This window comes from Talpa europaea (assembly GCF_964194135.1).
Source record: "Talpa europaea genome assembly, chromosome: 6".
Classification (NCBI taxonomy): Eukaryota; Metazoa; Chordata; class Mammalia; order Eulipotyphla; family Talpidae; genus Talpa; species Talpa europaea.
Genome location: NC_140072.1, coordinates 138729580 through 138748154, shown reverse-complemented (window position 1 = coordinate 138748154; position 18575 = coordinate 138729580). Strand labels below are relative to the sequence as shown.

General features: G+C 58.8%; 1 protein-coding gene across 1 annotated transcript; it reads right to left on the bottom strand.

Moving 5' to 3' along the window:
- Nucleotides 1-3934: 3934 nt before the first annotated feature.
- On the bottom strand, nt 3935-15225 carry UPF3A (UPF3A regulator of nonsense mediated mRNA decay; the record flags this gene model as incomplete). Its single annotated transcript, XM_084235508.1, has 10 exons — nt 3935-4320; nt 5435-5711; nt 6592-6743; nt 8114-8272; nt 8343-8398; nt 10224-10334; nt 10415-10513; nt 12667-12773; nt 14406-14512; nt 15019-15225. 10 exons carry the CDS (start codon nt 15223-15225, stop codon nt 4234-4236), a joined length of 1362 nt encoding a protein of 453 aa, XP_084091634.1. The 3' UTR covers nt 3935-4233.
- Nucleotides 15226-18575: the final 3350 nt, after the last annotated feature.

Genomic DNA, 18575 nt, shown 5'->3' with positions numbered 1-18575 from the left:
GGACGCGCGCTCCGCCGGGTTCTTCTTACCTCGTCTGGTTAGCGACCTGCGAGCAGCACCCCGCGATCACGGCGCGGCCCCCCCGACTCCGAGCCTCGGGCCGTGTCTCGCGTCAGTGGAGACTCCGCAGGAGACGCCGGGGGTCGCGGGGTGCAGGCGCTCCAGACGCGGGGCGGGGCGGCCGCGCGGTCCGCGGGCCCAAGCGCCTCAACATGGGCGGCCAGACCTGGGCGGCGCCGGCTGCCTGAAGAGGCCCAGCAGCCCCCCACTAGCTCCCACCCCCCTGAAGAGGCCCAGCAGCCCCCCACTATCTCCCACCCCACCGCCTTGCCCGCAGCTGGGGGCCCGGCGCAGACGCGGGCCGGTGCGAGCGCGCAAGGAGGCCCCTGCAGGCGCAGATCTTGCCTAGAACATCCGTCGATTTGCTCTATTTCTTTTTTTTTTTAAGATTTATGTATGCGCGCAAGAGCTGGGGTGCAGGTCTGAGGTGCAGGGGTGAGAGGACTCCCCAGAGACAGAGTGGGGAGCAGAACAGGCAGATCTACTGAAATCCACTGCTGAGGGGAGCAGCGGGGAGACAGGAGGGGTCTGCTGCGCCCTGCGGGTAGCTCCCTGGCCAGCGGGGGATCGAAGTCGTGCTGCAGAGGCTGCGGAGAAGTTCACAGCTCTGTGCTGAACCCCTTGTGCCACCAGGGAGGCCCCAAATTGCTCTATTTTGTGTTTATGGTGTGAAAACAATTTAGTGCTGGGCTAACCAGAGTGTACAGTATGAAAGACTTTATTTAATTTTATTTATACAAGAACCAGGGTACAGTCAGAAGCACAGGAGGGTGAGAGAATTCACCAGAGCCAGACAGGGAACAGAACAGGCAGACTGACGAAATACACTGCTGAGGGGAGCAGCGGGCGCAGCAGGAGAGGTCTGCGCGCCATGTGGGAACTTCACCAGCGGCTGGGGATCAAACTGGCACTGCAGAGGCTGCGGACAGCTTCGCAACAAAGCGCTCAACCGCTGTGCCACCAGGGGAGGCCCTGAAAGTCTTTTTTAAAGTTACCTTTGAGGGTCTCACTGAGCTACTGTAGCCCACCCCACAATGTGGCCCTGCTCACTGGCCCCGTGCCCCTGGCTCTGGGAGGCAGTCCCCATGGATTTCCAGTTAAGAATTCCTGATTACAGGATCTGGTTCTACCACTTATACCTTGGAGGGTCTGAGGAAGACCTGGGACCTTTTGGGGGTTTCAATTCCTTTAATGTGGAGGAGAGTCGGTGTGACCTATGGAGTCGGGGGCTGCTACCACAGTATCCTGAAAGGTGATGCCGCACAAGGACTCAGAGGACGCCTGAGGAACGAGCAAGCCAGTGTCTTCAGAGCACAACCCCACACAGGCCAGGCCCTGCTGTTCCACCCAGCAAGCCCCTGGCTCTGACGGCCCATGCTTGGCGTGGAGACTGGCCGAGTCTGCTATCACCAATAGGCTGTCTCTTGTCCTCCCCCTCCGCATATGGAGGGTGGCCACAGACTGTCCTGGAAGGGAGTATTGGGGTATTCTTTGAACCCGTGTCTGGAACATTTGACTAAACAGTTCATTTGTCTGGCAACAAAACCCTACAGCTCTTGTGCTTCCTTGGTTTGGACAACAATGGGCAGCTATGAAAACCTGTAAAAATGCCAAAAGGTCAGCTCTTAGTTTTTTTCACTGGTAAACTCACAGAATTTCAAACAGAAAGGGAATGATGTAGAAGTTCTTAACCTCATATACTGGGAAGCATTTGACTGGGCCAATAAAACATTTTTTACTGATGTAAGGAACGGGCTAAGTTGCTGCCAGCGTGGCCTGAGGGCCACCCGTGAGCCTGGCCAGGGGCCACAGAGCCCCATGGCAAGGCGTCAGCATGTAAGGCCCCAATGGCCAGAGGTCACACCAGCGCAGCAACTGCCAGACCTAGAAGGAGGCATCCCCAGCTCCTGAGGCCAAGTGGCCACTGCCGCATGGGAGCCAGCCAAGAAGTCCCTCACGTCACTCACCACTGTGGGCGTTTGTCCATATTTGGTTGTAAGTTTTCTTGTATCCCCTGGCCACGAAGCAACATGTAGGACCAGCACGGGCAGCAGTTGCCAGTCTACAAGGCACAGCCCTGTGGGACCGGGGCAGAGCGCGGGCACAGCCCAGGGCAGCAGGCGCCAGAGGGCTGAAAGGGCCTGTCAGGCCCTATCTCCAGGGACTGTCAGTGCACGAGCAGGCGTGGCCCACAGCAGGGGCCTCGGGGGATGCAGTTTAGTCCTAGCAAGGCCTGTCATAACGTCACAGCTCCCCACCTGTCAGCACCCCTAGGAAGGCCAGCGGTGGGTGTCCAGGCAGGGCCCCTGCCTGGTGCGCACCGAGTCCTCTGAGAGCGTGTGTCCACCCGGGCTCAGCGCAGTGTGGGCTCTGAGCAGCGGGGCGTCTGCCCTTGGGGAGCCACTCTGGCTGCTTCCAGGATGTGGGCACCGCCCTGTCCTGCGTGGTCGCAAAGGCCACAAGATCAACATGCTCCTGATGCCGGACGACAGGGACACCGTGACGATCCTGCTAACTGTCCACAGGGCGGCCGACAGCAGCTCACGGGCACGGGCTGGTGTTTCCGGGCTTTAGCACCCGGTCACGAAGGCAAAGGAGCTCGGTGCTGCCCGGCAATGTCGATGCCCCCGCCCCCCGCTGTCCCCCCACCCCCCCTTCCCCTGCCCCCTCCCCACTCACTTCCACTCCGTCCCACTCACCCCCAACCCCCGGCACCCCCCCCCCCCCGCCAGTCCCCCGCGGGCAGCACTCGCCTGGCCGGCCACAAGGCACTTCTGTTTGGAAAAGCCCTTGACCCTGAATGTTGTTCTGAGATTAAATTTTTATTTTTTCTTTTTTTTTGCTATTAATCTGTAACAGATCCAATCACCCAATGAATTCTCTGATTTCTTGCCAATGCTCGTGAAGCATGGAACAGGCAAGTCTGCTTCCAGCACGGATGGCGACCTCTCTCCGGAATAACTCAAAGATACAAGTGAAAATGAAAAAACCTTGCTCGGCGTGATGTGAAGACATTCACGACACCTCCACCCAGGTCCCTGCGCAGCACCCCCTCACCGGGAGCAAAGAGGGGGCCCGGCTGGCCCCAGAGCGCTTCGGCCTGCCTGGGCGGAAGGGGTCACGGGAGAACGCGGCTGGTGCCACTCAGCAGAGGCGGGGAGTGAGGTTCTGGGGGGCCGAGCAGGTCAGACCTGGGCTCCCGGCTCCGTAGTCCTCTCCCACCGGGAAGACGGAGCAGCCAGGCCAGCTGCTGCCCAGCGTGACTCCACGGGACTCCTCGAGGGACTGGGCGCGCGGCCATGGTGGGGCGGGCACTGACCCTGAGGGCCGACGGCAGCACGGCGCCCTGGTAGGCCCTTCTCTCTTCAGTGTTTGCCATCTTAGACACACCATGAATAGGGCTTTGTTTCTGCAACTGGTGATAAAATACTTCAACGGGAGAGCAGCTTCGGATGCGCCAGCGGGAGGCAGGTGGGCCGGCCAACCGGCACGCAGAGGCCTTGGGCACAGGGGCGGTGTCTCGGGCCAGCACGTTCTTGGGGTCCTGGGGAGGTGCCTCGGGGGCCCTTCGGGGCATGATTACTTTTTTGTCTATTTCAGCTTCTCCGAGGTGGGCCTGGCCCTGCTAGCAGAAGGGCCCCGCGTGGCCACCCGGCCCGTGACCAGGGACACACGCGCCCACATCCAGCGCACGCGGCTGACACTGGCGATGCGCCCAGACCATGAGAGCTGAACTTTCAAAAGCGGTTTTATTGCACCAAGTTCTACATGGAAAGCATCCGAGCCGAGCCTCAAACCCGCACCGGCATCCTTATGCAGTGAACGCGTCACAGCCGGTGCCCCAACAACTTTTCACTGAAAATGTCACTCAGAGAGGACACGGGGGGGGGGGCCTGTAGGGGCAGGAGGAGCCACCCATTGGCCTTGTAGCCCCGCGGCTGGGCCGGCCACACGCCCCCCTCAAGGGAGCTCACGGAGTCAGGGCGCGGGTGGGCGCAGAGGGGCCAGCAGGGGCCGGGTTGGGGCAGGAATTCACACACACAGCGGCCCCCTTGGCTCTCTGCTGTCAGGGAAGGGTCTTGTCTCTGCTCTGGGAAAGCCACACTTGGGAGAGGCGCTGTCCACGACAGTGGGACCCTGGAGGGGCGTCCTCCTGGGGCTGCTCTGCCAGCCTCACTCGCTCTCCACCTCAGCCCCTCCGCCCTCCTCGCAGGCTCGGCCGCACGGTCCCGGCTGGCGCAGCTGCCCGGCTGGCCGGTCCTGCGGGACACAGGGCCACAATGCAGAGGGGGGCCACCTGCCGCAGCCGCGGTCCTACGCGCCTCAGGGATGCTCAGTCTTGCAGCTGAAAGCTAGACACGCCCCCCGCACCGTCTCGGCAACCAGCTTGCCATGGAGAAAAGCCATGAAGAGGAAGAGGGGAAACCCCGAAGGCCGGCAACCTCAGGGCCAGAGGACACTCTGCCCAGCCTGCAGCACGGGCCACACAGCTGCTGCGCTTCTGAGCGGACAGTTCCTGGACTCGCCCTCACAGGAAACCCCCACCCATCACCTGGTCCAGCCACAAGGGGTAGGGCAGGGGTGGGGGGTGGCCACAGGGCTCAGGGAGGAGACTGGAATCCCATGGGAGGGCCCCGCCTTGGGAAAAGTCTGCCCAGGACATGCCTCGGCCAGCAAGGATGCCTCCTGCTGCCCACCCCCGACCCTACTGGGCCACCCCACCCCCCAGGCTGGATCACCGTCCCCTGCCTTTGGTCAGCCAGGCAGCAAGGACTGGCCAATGTGGGGTCACAGGCTGCCTCTGCCAGGCCCCACAGCGCTGCCCCCCAACTCGCAGGACTCAAAGCACCCCTGGAGAGTCACACCCTGACTCAGGAGCCCCCAGGCCCTGGGAAGCCGGCACCCTGGGAGCTGCCTCGGCCACCCTCAGCGCCTCGGGCCAGTTACAGTTGCAGCGACCGCGAGGGCTCAGGCCCAGCCCGGCCTTGCCCTCACGGACACACTTGGAAACCCCATCGCTGCCCCACAAGCGCAGGTGGGGTGGGCTGGGGGGGGGAGAGCCGCCCCAGAGGCCCCCGAGTGTGTCCACTCATCACGCCGAGGTGACAGCAGGCACGGGAGGGCCCCAGTGGGGAGGGGGACATAGCAGGGAGGGGCTCCTGGCGGGGAGGGGGGCTCCGGCACCCTCACTCACAGTGGACGTCATGCGCCAGCTCAGGCCACAGCACCCCCATGTCCTGGTGCAAGCAACCGGACTCCGAGGAAAGGGGCCCCACACCCGGCAGCATGCAACGGGGCAGCAAGGGCCTCTAAGGCCTGTCCCTCTGCGTCCAGGACTTGGGGTGCATGCAGCCAGCTAGTCTGGGAGCCTCACCTTGTCCCCCACATGCTCCTTCCTGGGGGCCGGGCCATCCTCGTCCTTCTCCCTCCCAGGCCTCTGGGCGGCCTCCGCAGGGGCTGCGTGCTCCTGGCTCCCCTTCGGCCCTCGCCCCCACTTCAGGCTGTCCTCGCTCCTCCTCCAGGACCGGCCGGGCTCGCGGCGTGCGCTGGCTCCCCTGCCCTCGCCTGGGCGGCCGTGCGGGGCCTCGGGGTCCTCTTCCCGAAGTCCCCTCCCCACATTCACCGGCTCCTGGCCGCCGTCATCCTGTGGCCTGGACCCAACACGGCATCAGCGACACGGCGCCCGGCCAGGCGGCCGCCCCACAGCTGCCCCCAGGGAGGAGGGGGGTCTGCGCCTGGCCCTGCTGGTCACCGGGGCCTGCCCTGCCGCCTCCACGCCCACCGCGCCTGCTGACGACACAGTAAACCAGACCGGGGGGTGGGGGGGGGGCAGTGCCCTGGTCTCCACCCAGCACAGCAAGAGTCCCGGGTCCGAGACGGCTGCCAGGGAGGGAACAGGAGGCCCAGAGCCTGGGTGAGCACGAGACGGACACTGCTGAGCTCTCTGGGTGCCCTAAGTCCTCCCCCTGGGACAAAGGCCGAAGTCTCTCCCCACAGAGGGCAGAGGCTGCCGGGAGGCCCTGCAGGAATCCACCTGCGCACAGACCAGTGACTGGAAAAGGACGAAACCACTTCCCGCCGCCCCGTGCAGGAAGGAGGCGAAGCGTGGGGCCGGTTGTTCCAGAGCCTCCCCCAAACTTGACCCGCTCCCGCCCCAGGACGAGGGCTGGCTGGGAGGTGGGGCGGCTGGGGCTGGAGGGAGCACGGGGCAGCCCCCGCCAGGTCCTGCTCTCTGGCCCCTGAGCAGAAGGGGCTGGCCTGTGGCCCAGGGCCGGGGAGGGCAGTCACACAGCAGAGCCCACGCTGGCCACAGCCCAGGCAGGACCGGGCAACCTGTACCTGCAGCTCTGTCTCTACCCACAGACGCCCTTCCAGCCCTCAGCTCCATGCTCCGCGGGAAACTGGAGAAGACGCCGGAGGTGGGCGAAGCCGGAATGCAGGGAGGGCGTGGGGGGTACAGCCTACGAGAAGAGGCCCCCGGCTGGCAGGGACACGGCGCAGGCCCAGGGGACAGGCCCTTGGGGTGCTCACCTCTGCGGCAGCTCCTGTGGGGGGCCCTCGGGACACGGCGGGGCATGGCCTTCCGGGGGCTCCCGCCTCCCCTCCCCAGCATCAGCTTCCTCTCCTCTGCTTTTGGCTTTCTCAGGGGCTAGTTCCTCTCCCATCTCTGGTTTCTTAAGAAGCTGAGAAATGATCGTGTCAGTAAAAAGCAAGTTGTTTAATAGACAATTAAAAACACACGGGAAGGCCTCCCTGGCGGCACAAGGGTTAAGTCTCAGCACTATCAAGCTATCGACAGTCACTGCAGGACGAGTTCCATCCCCAGCCAGGGAGCTACCCACACGGCGCAGCAGACCTCTCTTGTCTCCCCGCTGCTGCCCCCAGCAGTGGGTTTCAGTGGATCCACCTGTTCTGCTCCCCACTCTGTCTCTGGTGAGCCCTCTCATCCCCCCACCTCTGGCCCGCACCCCAGCTCTTGTATGCACAAATAAATAAAAAAAACAAAACACACACACACTCGGGTCGTGCCTAATGTCTAACAGCAGAGACAGGAGCTGACGCAGGGACATCCAGCGCCGCAACACTGTGGCCATGAAAGCCAGCGTCGGCCACTGAGCCCGAGGACAGGATCCTCTCCTTAGCGGGGGAGTCTCCATCGAGAGGAAAGACGCCCTTGCCTCTAGGTTATCACCCCCGTAATGAAAGACACATAAGCAGAAAACAAACAAGTGTATTGACACGTGCACCCCTGTGCATACGCGGGACCCAGGGTAACCCCGAAACAGCCTCTGTACAAGACAAAGCGTGGGTTGGGGTGAGGAGGGGCGGGGCAGAGGTGGAGGCAGGCAGAACCCCACACTTCAGGGGCTTTCACTGAAGCCCCGCTGGGCAGGCAGGAATGATCAAATCCCCCACGGGGCCTGAGCCCAACCTCCAGCCCTGCCCCCGCCCTTTCTGATGCGCCCGTGCATGAGGCACCCCGCCGGGTCACATGCGTCTCCACTGAGACAGGCCAAGACCCCGGGGAGAAGCTCCGTGTGTAGGGACCGAGCAGAAGCCTGCGAAGCTGTGAGGCAGATGAATCAGTCATCAGGGGCCCCCAGAGGCCAGGCCTCTTCTGCTTGCTCCCTCCCCAGCACCCCAGAGAAAGGCAGGAGGGACGTCTGCGAGTCTGTCAACAAGGACCAGAGAGCCGGCAGGGCTCAAAGCCAAGTGGTCTCCCGGTCACCACTCTGCCCAGCGCCTGACCTGGCCTTGCAAATTTGCAAACGCGTATTTGTTCATCAGCAACGTCCGCCTCGGGGGAGGACGTAGTCGGAACCCAACCTCCTCAGGAGGAGGCTCCCGCCACACCCAGGCAGCTGCTCCCCAGCCCCCACAGGCTGCCCACGCAGCACCCCAAGGAGCCCCAAGGCCGGGGACACAGTCCGCAACTGCCGCCACAGGCCCAAGGAAGGAGCTGCGGCCACGCAGACCAGACCGTCTGGAAGGGCCTTGGAAAGGGCCAGGGCCCAGGGCTGCTCATGGGGACAAGACGCGTCCCCGGCCTCACCTTGATCCGCACATGCTTCTCAGCAGCTTTCTTGCGTCTGTCCGCCTCTCTCCTCTTACACCTGTCCTCCTCTCTTCTTCTTCTTTTTTCTTCTTCCCGTAAGCGTTTCTTCTCCAAGTCCCTCCTCCTCCGTTCTTCTCGCTTCTCCTCCCGCATCCTCTGTGGGGGGGGGGGGGAGCGTGTGACAAGTCTGTGCTGTGGGGGGGGGGCAGGGAGGGGGCAGACCTACCTGTTTCTCCAGTCTTCTGCTCTTGATGTACTCCAAAAGAGGTGTGGTTCTTCTAGCTGCAACAGAAGTCACAAAGGGGCACTCTGCTCTAAGATAAACTTTTTTCACTTTAAATTCTTGTTTTCAGTTTAGCATTTAACATATTTTGCAGAGAACAGTGAACTTTAAAATCGGCGTGGGGCCTCCCCTGGTGGCGCAGCAGTTGAGCGCTGGGCTGTGAGGCTGTCCGCAGCCTCTGCAGCGCCGGCTCATTCCCCGGCCGCCGGCGAGGGTCCCGCAAAAAATAAATAAATAAATAAATAAATAAAATCAGCGTGAGCGCACACCGGTCTGGAGGATTTTCACTCCCCAGAGCAGCGTCAGGCAGTGGGATGTGGGCAGGCGCACACAGTAGGTGCTCAACTCCACACACTCAGGGAGTCTCGCTACAACTCACAAAGTGACACAAAAGCAATCTCCTAAGCAAGTGTAACACGACTCTCCAGCGGATGAACAGCTTCAATTTCCGGCAGATGTCTGGGGTCATGCACCGCGTGCCTGCACGTCCACTCCGGCTCAACTCGTGTTCTGGGACCTCTGCTCTTGCCACAGTGGGAGAGGCCAAGGGGACACTTGCCACTGCTGTGATGCTCACAAACTGGACGCCCACATGCTCAGGCTCCGGCTCCAGCTCAGCGAGCATCCCAAGGCCGCTGTGGACAGCGCCAGCCACTGTGGGCGAATGCTGGGTCCTTGGCCCTGCGCCCTGTCCAGGTGGGTACAGACCTGCTTACCCCAGGGCCTCTCCGCGGACATGCTGCTGGCGGCGGCCAGCGGAGGTGGAAGTGGCTTGGTCTTCCAGGGGCCTGTGCCCAGAGACACCCTGCATATCAGTACATGCTGGGGTGGCCAGAGCCGAGCACGCCCATCCTGGCAGACTCGCCCTCCTGGTGGCTCCTGCGGGGTCTGCCCGAGACGGGGCCTGCCCACATACGGGCGCAGTTAAGTGCCAGGGGAGCGGCATCGCCTGGGCTGGACACAGCTCCACCCAGGAAGAGCGCCATGCCTGAGGGACGGGCTGGGGGCGGGCTGGTGTGAGGCCACAGTGCTCCTCTCATCTGCGCAACCCCAGCCTCGTCACCCCGAAGGCCAATGTGAAGGGCAAGAAAGTGCTCTGCAGATGGCAAAGCGTCTAGCCCCTCACAGATGGCGGACAAGGCTCCTTTAGCCGTCCGTGCGACCCACAGGGAGCTGGGAGGGACGGAGGAGGGTGGGCAGGCAGCCCCTGCAGCCCTGCGCTGTTGGGCCCTGGAGGAGGCTGACGGACACTGTCAGTGGACGTTTCAGTGACGGCAACTTTTCTTATTCATTCAACAGGTACTGGCCGAGCCCCTCGCTGCGCTGAACGCAGGACATGCCTGTGCTTGGCTGCAGGGGCAGCGCGCGCGTCCTGGGCTGGGCGCATCCTAGGCCTGTCCGCCAAGCCTCTGTGGACAGTCAGGACCCGCCAGGGTGGGGGGCGGTGGGCAGTGTGCTCACCCCGAGCAGGGCAAAAACAGGCCTCCCGGGCCATTGAGCCTCCTCACGGCTACTATGGGCTGTGGCCTCCAGGGATGGCCGCGCCTCTGCTGGGCCCAGGCGTTTGCTTGAACGGCAGCAAGACGGACTCGTGCAAGGCAAAGGAGCCGCTTTGGCTGTGCCACCAGTGACGTCCCTGGGCACAGGTACAGAGCCAGAGCCATGGCCGAGACAGCAGAGTCACAGCCACCACCCTCCTCCCGTCAGAGTGCCTGCCACGCCCGCCACACCTGCCAGAGTGCCAAGCATCACAGCTTTTTATAACATGGAAATGAGCCACACTGTAGCCCAGCAGGGCGCAGCGGAGAAATGAGCCAAACACACCAATAAGGTCCCTCGTCTTTGCCTCGATGTCTCCCAGGAGGGTTTCGGGATTGGCGCTGGTTTTCTCTTCCTCCACACAGTAAGTTTCTAGAAACTTCTTATACTCTGGATCTGTCAGTCAAGAGGACAAGTGTAAGCCCCGCCCGCGGGCGAGGAGATCTGGGCCGCTGCATCCGGCCACCCTGACCCACCGTCCTCAATGCTCCCTGTCCTGGCATCCTTCTTCTTCGGCTTCTTCCTGGCAACCTTCTGGAACGGAGCGAACTCAACCACCGCAGGGTACTCCAGGCCTGAAAGGACACAAAAATCCCAAACCCATTCTGAAACAAAGACGCCTGCATTTTGGAGGCTCACACAGCACCGCAGCCGCCCAGAGGGAAGGTGACCTCCAGCCACCGCGACCTCAGCAGCTCGGACCCCAGAGTCAAGCCAAGGAGGAGAAACTGCTCGTTAACTAGAACAGCCCCGTGGCCAAACACAGGTACAGTCATCAAAGCCCACACCTTAAACACCGAATTTCCTGTGTGTGACTTAGACCTCCCTGAACCTGATCTCCCCCAACCAAAGAGCTCATCACACAATACTCTTAAAAGCATTAAAAGCATTCTTAAAATAGCATTTTCTGAGAGGGCACAGCAGACCTCTCCTGTCATGCCCGCTGCTCCCCTCAGCAGTGTATTTCAGTCAGTCTGCCTGTTCTGTTCCCCGCTCTGTCTCTGGTGGATCCTCTCACCCTCCCGCGACTCTGGCCTGTACCCCAGCTCCTGTATAAATAAAACAAATCTAAAAAAAAAAAAAAAACAAATTAAAAAAAAAAAAGGGTTTCTGAGTGAATTGTCAACTTCCTACTAAAACCGGTAGGAACTGACCCTCACGGGTTAGCTCAGTTATTAATCTGGCTTGAGTTCAAGGAACTCACTTTGCTTAGAAGAGACATTTGGCTAAAAGAGGGGGCTTCAGAGGCTGTACGAAATACTCCTGTAAAGTGGGAAAGTCTAGAAAGAAAATTACTAGAAATTTATTGTTGCGTGTGGAAAAAACACACACAGAGAAAGCCTTCACAGAGCGCCATCTCCTGTGGCGCCCCACCCTGGCACGTGGCCCCCCGGGCACACACCCCCACCACACGCATGGGTCCACCACTGGCCCTGTGGCTGCGTTTAGGCTAGTCAGGGGCTTCGGGGGACATGCAAACTGTGGTAAACACGGGCGGATATTTTTCACCTTTGAAAAGGAAGGAAATTTTGACACATATTACACCACGGGTGAAACCTGAAAACAGGTTGAGCTCAGAGACTGAGCCAGCCTAGAAAGACAGAGCCCACAGGGCGGGGGAGGAGGGGCCTGCGCTTCAGCCAGCAGCGTCACTGCCGCAGGACCACAAGGGTTCTCGGGAATGCAGTGAAGGCTGCTGAGCTGTGCACCCACGACAGGGTAATGGTGAATTTACACCCATTTTTGAAAAGTAAAGAAAAAAATGCACTCGAATGAAATACTGAAAAAAACAACATTCAACACATGTCAAATTGTTCAGGCATTAAACTTAATTTTATTCACAGGACAATCTTGGCTTCACTCACGCTCAAGGAGAAAGCACCTAGCAGTAGCGACACAGGGGCGGGGTGACAACAGTGTGAGGTCAGAAGGACACTGGCCTGACAGTGGCCAGCACAGCATCTGAAAGTCTGACAGGACAGGAGGGAAAGAAAAAAACACTGAAAGCGGCACCCAGAAAGTAGTACGGAAAGTTGGAACCATTTAAAAAGTGCTTGTAAATAGGCCTCCCTGGTAGTAAAGAGGGTTAAGTCTCAGACTATGAAGCTGTCTGCAGCCACTACAGCACCAGTTCCATCCCTGGCCAGGAAGTGACCCACATGGCACAGTAGACTCTCTCCTGACTCACCCACTGCTCCCCTCAGCAGTAGATTTTAGTGGATCCGCCTGTTCTGCTCCCCACTCTGTCTCTGGTGAATCCTTTCACCCCCCACCTCTGGCCTGCACCCCACTTTTTGTATGCATAAATAAATAAATCTTTAAAAAAATAAAGTGCTTGTAAATGTTTTTTTCAGCAGAATGTTCTCTTTAGGACAACACAGGTGAAAGTGAATAATATATTTTAGAAAATTTCTATCAAACATGAGTAAAATACTGAGTTTTGGGACATAAAAAATTTAATGTTCACTTATCTAGAAAACTGACTTACATGACAAACGTCACCCTTTAATAACATAAATATTGTCCCATTACACAGAACAGTTAGAATTGTTTGATTTACAATTTTATTTTTAACGTAAGCACACAAGCACAGTAACAACCAAGATGTATGATCTTATTTTAGATTAGTATCGCAGGACCTCATAACTGAAACTCACAAATATCCCAGCAAAAGGTCTCTGATAGACTCACAGGTAGTAATAAAGAGTTTAAAAGTCAATGACCCAACCTTTGCTGTCAATGAAGATGTATCCATCAAAACGATCTCTAAAAAGAAGGATGTCATCAGGATTCCTAAAATTGATGTATGCTCTTGAGTAGAGATGAGGATAAAGACTGAAATAAGAGATAACAGTGAAAAATCTTAGTACAAAATACAACACTTCTTTAATTTTGGCTCTTTAAAATTTTTCTAGGTACAATAAACTATTTCATATAAAACCTTTATGATTCATCTCTACCGTAATTACAACAATCTGAGTATTCTCGGAAAAAAACAAAAATGAACAAAAGAATATAACATTTAACTGAGACATTTTTAATAACAGGAGAGACACTTTAAGTCAGTTTCTCTATTGCTCACAGTCTGGTCCTTGAAGGTGGAAAATCAAAGGCAAATTTATTCAAGGTCATTCCTAACCATGCACCATGACTGGAATGCCATCAGCTCTGACTCACTAACAGAAGGAAGGTCCACTAGTCCTAGGTATTCAAGAGTCCTACAGGCCATACGCGGTCACACAGGGCTAAACCTTTCTCCCCCATCCACAGCTACCAGCTTCTGCCACGGGCAGGGGCCTTCAATCCTATGTCACAGATGGGACACCGAGGCTCAGAGGTATCTACAGGGGGTACCTGCAAGGGGTGTGATTAGTTTCAATCCAAGTCATTCAGGGTTCTGTGCCCGTTCTCCTTCAACTGTACCAATTTCCCTACATTTTAGTCATTTGAAAATCATCTTTATGTTGCTTTTCCCATTTTATTTTTTGTTTACTGTGATATTTTTCTTTTAATGGACTTTTATTTACTTACATGTTTATTCAGAAGAAAAAAAGCCTATTGGCCACCATAAATGAGAACTCACAATACAGATGATAAAAAAGATAATAATGAATAATAATGAAGATAATAAAAACACTGATCATCACCACACTCCAGCTGCACTGTCACCTGAAGTTACAGCCTGAGGCCTGCTCTCTGTTAATGAAAGGGAGGTTTGGAAGTTGCAAATTGTTGCCAGAGGCATCTTATCACCCAGCTGTGAAAGAATGTGACTCAGCAGGGTGGTGCCCCCTCAGTTGTAGAAGGGAGTACAAGGGGCTTCTGTTTATCAGTTACTACCTGGTGTGCTCACCTGTGAAAATTCACCCGGTCAGGAAACCCACAACCCCGAGGAGCCAGGGCTGACCCAGAAGGAGGGCTGTCACCTGCGCACCAAAAGCAGGCACGGGAGAGCAAGGGGACCTATTTACACAGCAAGTGAGAACAGGGTGGGCTGAGAGGGAATGTGCAGGTCAGCAGCAGCCAGTAAGTCTCTCCTGCCACAGACAGTGTTCACTGGGCAGAAACTGGGCCAAGCCACGCGCTGGCGGCAGGATGGGGACTTCCCACAGACTCCTGTCCGCGGGGAAGCAGGAGCTTGGCTCCTGGGCCCCAGAGCCCCACCGGGGCGGGCAGCGCGCGGCGAGGCCAACAGGGCCGGCGGGCGCTCCTCGCGCGCTCTCAGCGGCGCATCTCCGGCTGACTCGCCCCTGTTACGTCTCAATAACATTTACTTGAAAGCGCCCGTGAACAGGCGCTGTTGAGATCCAGAGCACAAAAACAAGGCGACGGGGCGCCGGCAGGTTCTTCTTTTGCGAGACCGCGGCGCGGACCCGGCGTGTTTCGAGGCCGCTCACAGGCCCTGCGCGACCCGCCGCTGGCAACGGGCACCCAGGGCCGCCCTTCGCGGGGCGGCGGCGCTCGCACCTGAGGTCGGCGGCGAAGAACTCGAAGTAGTCGTGCGCGGGCAGCGGGCGGAGCTGCGCCTCCAGCTGCGCCCGGGTCAGGCTGGGCGGCAGGCGCCGGATGACCACCTGGGGAGGCGCAGGGCGCTGTGCTCGGGCCGGGGGCTCCTGCCCCGCGCCGCGCTCCCCGCGGCCCCGGCCGGCGAGCTCCGCGCCGCCCCCGGCGAGCGTCCGCGGGTCACGCTCCGGCCTCCGCGCGCCGGCACGGGGCGGGGGGGGGGGCCTCGCGGGCTCCCGGCGCTGTCCGCGGTGCTGAAGCGGCGCCCGCCCGGCCCGCCCCGCCCTCGGCCCGGCCCGCCCCCGGCCCCGCCCTCGGCCCCGCCCTCGGCCCCGCCCTCGGCCCCGCCACGCAGGCTCACTGGTCTCGCGAGGCTGACCCCGCCCCTCGGCCCCGCCCCTCGGCCCCGCGACGCAGGCTCACTGGTCTCGCGAGGCTGACCCCGCCCCGCCCCGCCCGGCCCCTCGGCCCCGCCCCGCCCCTCGGCCCCGCGACGCAGGCTCACTGGTCTCGCGAGGTTGGCCCCGCCCCGCCCCCGCGAGGTTGGCCCCGCCCCGCCCGCCCGCCCCACCCCCACCTTGCTCAGAACCGTCCTCTTCTCCTCGCGAGGCTTGTCCGCGCCGCTCCCGCGGCCGGGGGACGGGGCCCGCGGCGCGTCGGGCTCTCGCCGGGGCGACTCCCGGCGCAACTGGGCTTCCGCAGCCGCCAGCTTCTCCCTCCCGTTCGGCCCCCGCGCAGCAGCCGCCGCCCCGGGGCCCGCGACCCCCTCCTTGTCCGAGCGCATCCCGCAGCCGCCGCGGAGCCCCGCGCCGCCCCGGGGCGAAACCTCGCGAGAACTGGGCCCCGCCCCCCGCGAGCCCCGTCCCCCGCGAGCCCCGTCCCCCCCGCCCCGCGCGCCCCCGCCGCCGCCGCCCCGGCCCCGGCCCGCACGCGAGGCCCGACCCCCCCACCCCGGGCCCGCGCACCCCTGACCCCCCGCCCGCCCTCGGCCCCGCGCGCCCCGGACCCCACCCGGACCCCACCCGGGCCCGCCGCGCAGGGCCAGGGGCCTCTCGAGACCCGCCTCGTCCGCCCGGGAAACCGCCTCTGGGGCCCGCGAGAGAACCGGGTGCGCGCGCTGAGTCGCCCTGTACTGTCTTCGCATCGAGGTGTTTGCAGAAAAGCCCGTTTCAAGACGCAGTGAACGGGACTCCTGTAAAATAGCTTTTGTTTTTGCATGAAAAACACATCCGGGGCCTCCCGGGGCGCAGCGGGTTGAAGGTGTCGCGGCCTCCGCAGCGCGGGTTCGAACCCCGACCAGGGAGCTACCCACGGGGCGCGGCAGACCTCTCCTGTCCCGCGCTGCCCCTCAGCAGTGTGTTTCAGTGGATCCGCCTGTTTTGCCCCCCCCCTCTCTCTGGGGAGTCCTCCCACCCTCCCATGCCTCTGGCCTGTACCCCGTTCTTGTATAAATCTTTTTTTTAAAAAGTTTAAAAAAAAAAAGCACATCCCGGAGAAAGCCAAGCTGTCCACACTGCGGCTGCCGCCCAGCTCCAGGGACGCCCAGCAGCCTTGCCCCTCACTCCACCATGGGGGCCGTGCTGGCCCCGGCCAGGCCTACCCAGGACAGTGGCTTCGCAAGGCTGGTGGCAGGAGCTCTCCTGTTTTGCGCTGACAGGACGCCTTTCTAGGAAACCAGGCAGCAAGATAGTAGAGCATGGGCAGTAACAGAGAAACACTAGCAGCAGGCACTGAACACGGCCTCGCCCGGCGCCCGCCGCAGGACACTGGAGTCCAGCCGCCGCTGTCTGAAGAGCTGCTTCGTCAAATGCAGCGGGCGCGCCCTGGGCACTGTCAGCGGGGACAGCGCTTCCAGGGAGTGCTTATCCAGACATCTAACAAGTCCTGGCACAGGATAAGAAACTATGTGGTGTGACATATTTCCTGGTGGCAAAATGTGAAAAAGGCTTTCACAGGATACCTTTAGTTTTACTTATTTTTTAAAGATTTCTTTATTTATGCACACAAGAACTGGGGTCTAGGCCAGAGGTGCAAGGGGTGGGAGGGTTAGAGGATTCACCAAAAACAGAGCAGGGAGCAGAACAGGAGGATGACTGAGACACACTGCTGAGGGGAGCAGCCTGGAGACAGGAGAGGTCTGCTGCGCCCTGTGGGTAGCTCCCTGGCCGGGGATTGAACTCGCGCTGCAGTGGCTGTGGACAGCTTCATAGGTTGCATCTTAACCCCTTGTGCCACCAGGGAGGCCCTTACTTATTTTTAAAATGATTGTTTTAGGTTCAATTATCTTTTAGCTCCAGCTAAAGAGGGGAGGCATAAAAATAGGCATAGGGGATATCTGTGAAGAGACAGAAAAAGCTACTGAAAAACTCACAACGCACTATATGAAACAAAGCTCCTGTCTCCCCGCTGCTCCCCTCAGCAGTTTGTTTCAGTGGATCCACCTGTTCTGCTTCCCTCTCTGTCTGGTGAATCCTCTCACCACCCACACCTCTGGCCTGCGCCCCAGCTCTTCTACGTAAAAATAAATAAATCTTTCAAAAACAACAACAAAGTCATATGAAGAAATAAAGAATAATGTTACAGGTAACTGCATAGGTAATATCAAATCCACTACTAATAGACTTTAGGCTCGTAACGCCTCTTTCTCATTCCTGTAAGAGTTAAAAAAGATATGAATATTCAAAATTATAAATGTTAGTGGAAACAGAGCATGTGAAGGTGCAGCAGAGAGCCCAGAGGGAAACTTACAGCTGTAAATGCCCATATTAGAAGACTGAATCGGGGCCTCCTGATTAAGGAGTTAAGCACCCACTATAAAGCGATTGCAGCGCGGGTTCGATCCCAGCTGGCCAGCGAGAATCCCACACGGTGCAGCAGACCTCTCCTGTCTCGCCTGCTGCTCCCCTCAGCAGTGTGCTTCGGTCAGTCTGCCTGTTCTGTTCCCCCACTGTCTCTGGTGAGTCCTCTTACCCCCCCCCCCATCTCTGGCCTGTACCCCAGCTCTTGTATGAATAAATCTTTAAAAAAAAAAAAAAAACTGAATCAAACAGTCTAACTGCACACCTAAAGGAACTGGGGAAAGAACGAAACCCAAAGCAGAAGGTAACAAAGATGATGAAATAGAAACTAGAAAAAAAAAAAAAATCAGGGCCTCCCTGGTGGCGCAGCGGTTGAGCGCTGGGTTGCGAAGCGGCCTGCAGCCTCTGCGGCGCCGGTTCGATCCCCGGCTGCTCCCCGGCCACCTGAGGAGGGTCCCACATGGCGGGCAGACCTCTCCTGCCGCCCGCTGCTCCCCTCAGCTCCCCTCAGCAGTGTCCTTCGGTCCTTCTGCTTGCTCTGCTCCCTGCTCTGGCTCTGGTGAATTCTCTCACTCTCCCGCGCTTCTGACTGTATCCAGTGCATGTATAAACAAAAAACAAACAAACAAATAAATAACATGCCTCTAAAAAAAAAAAAAAAATGAACAAAATCTAAAGTAGATTCTTTGAAAAGATCCCGAGTACTGACAAAACTTAAGCCAGCTGAAACTATGGGGAAAAAAACCTCAAATTACTAAAATCACAAAATAGAAGAGGGGAAATTTAAGTTATTGAATTTACAGAAATAAAGAGAATTGTAACGTGTAGCATAACAACTGTACACAACAGAATAATCTAGATGAAATGGACAAATTCCCAGAAACATAGAAACACCAAAACTGGGGAGAAATAATGAATTTGGATTAATAATCAAAAACCTCCTGATGAAAACAGCCCAGATCACGTGGCTTCACTGGTAAATGTTACCAAACACTTCAAGAAAGGGTTTTTGCCGTGGCAGGGCCACCCAGCACCCGACCCGAGCTGGTTGCGTCCGTCACCACCACAGTCCAGTATTACCACATAAGCCCACACTTGTGCATTTTTTACAGTGAAGAGAAAACCAAACAGGGGGTGGAGACATGACACGAGGAACAGGAGCCCAGCTTTAGGCGCCCCCAGGGCTGCGGTCCTGTGGCCGAACAGCCACACAGGCGCTCATGCCACGCCAGGCCTCTAAGCCGCACCCACCGCGACTGGACCACGGGTGGGGACAGGCTCCGCCAGGGAATCCTCTCAAGCTGGCAGCCGCCCCAGAGGCCGGGCTTGCACAAGC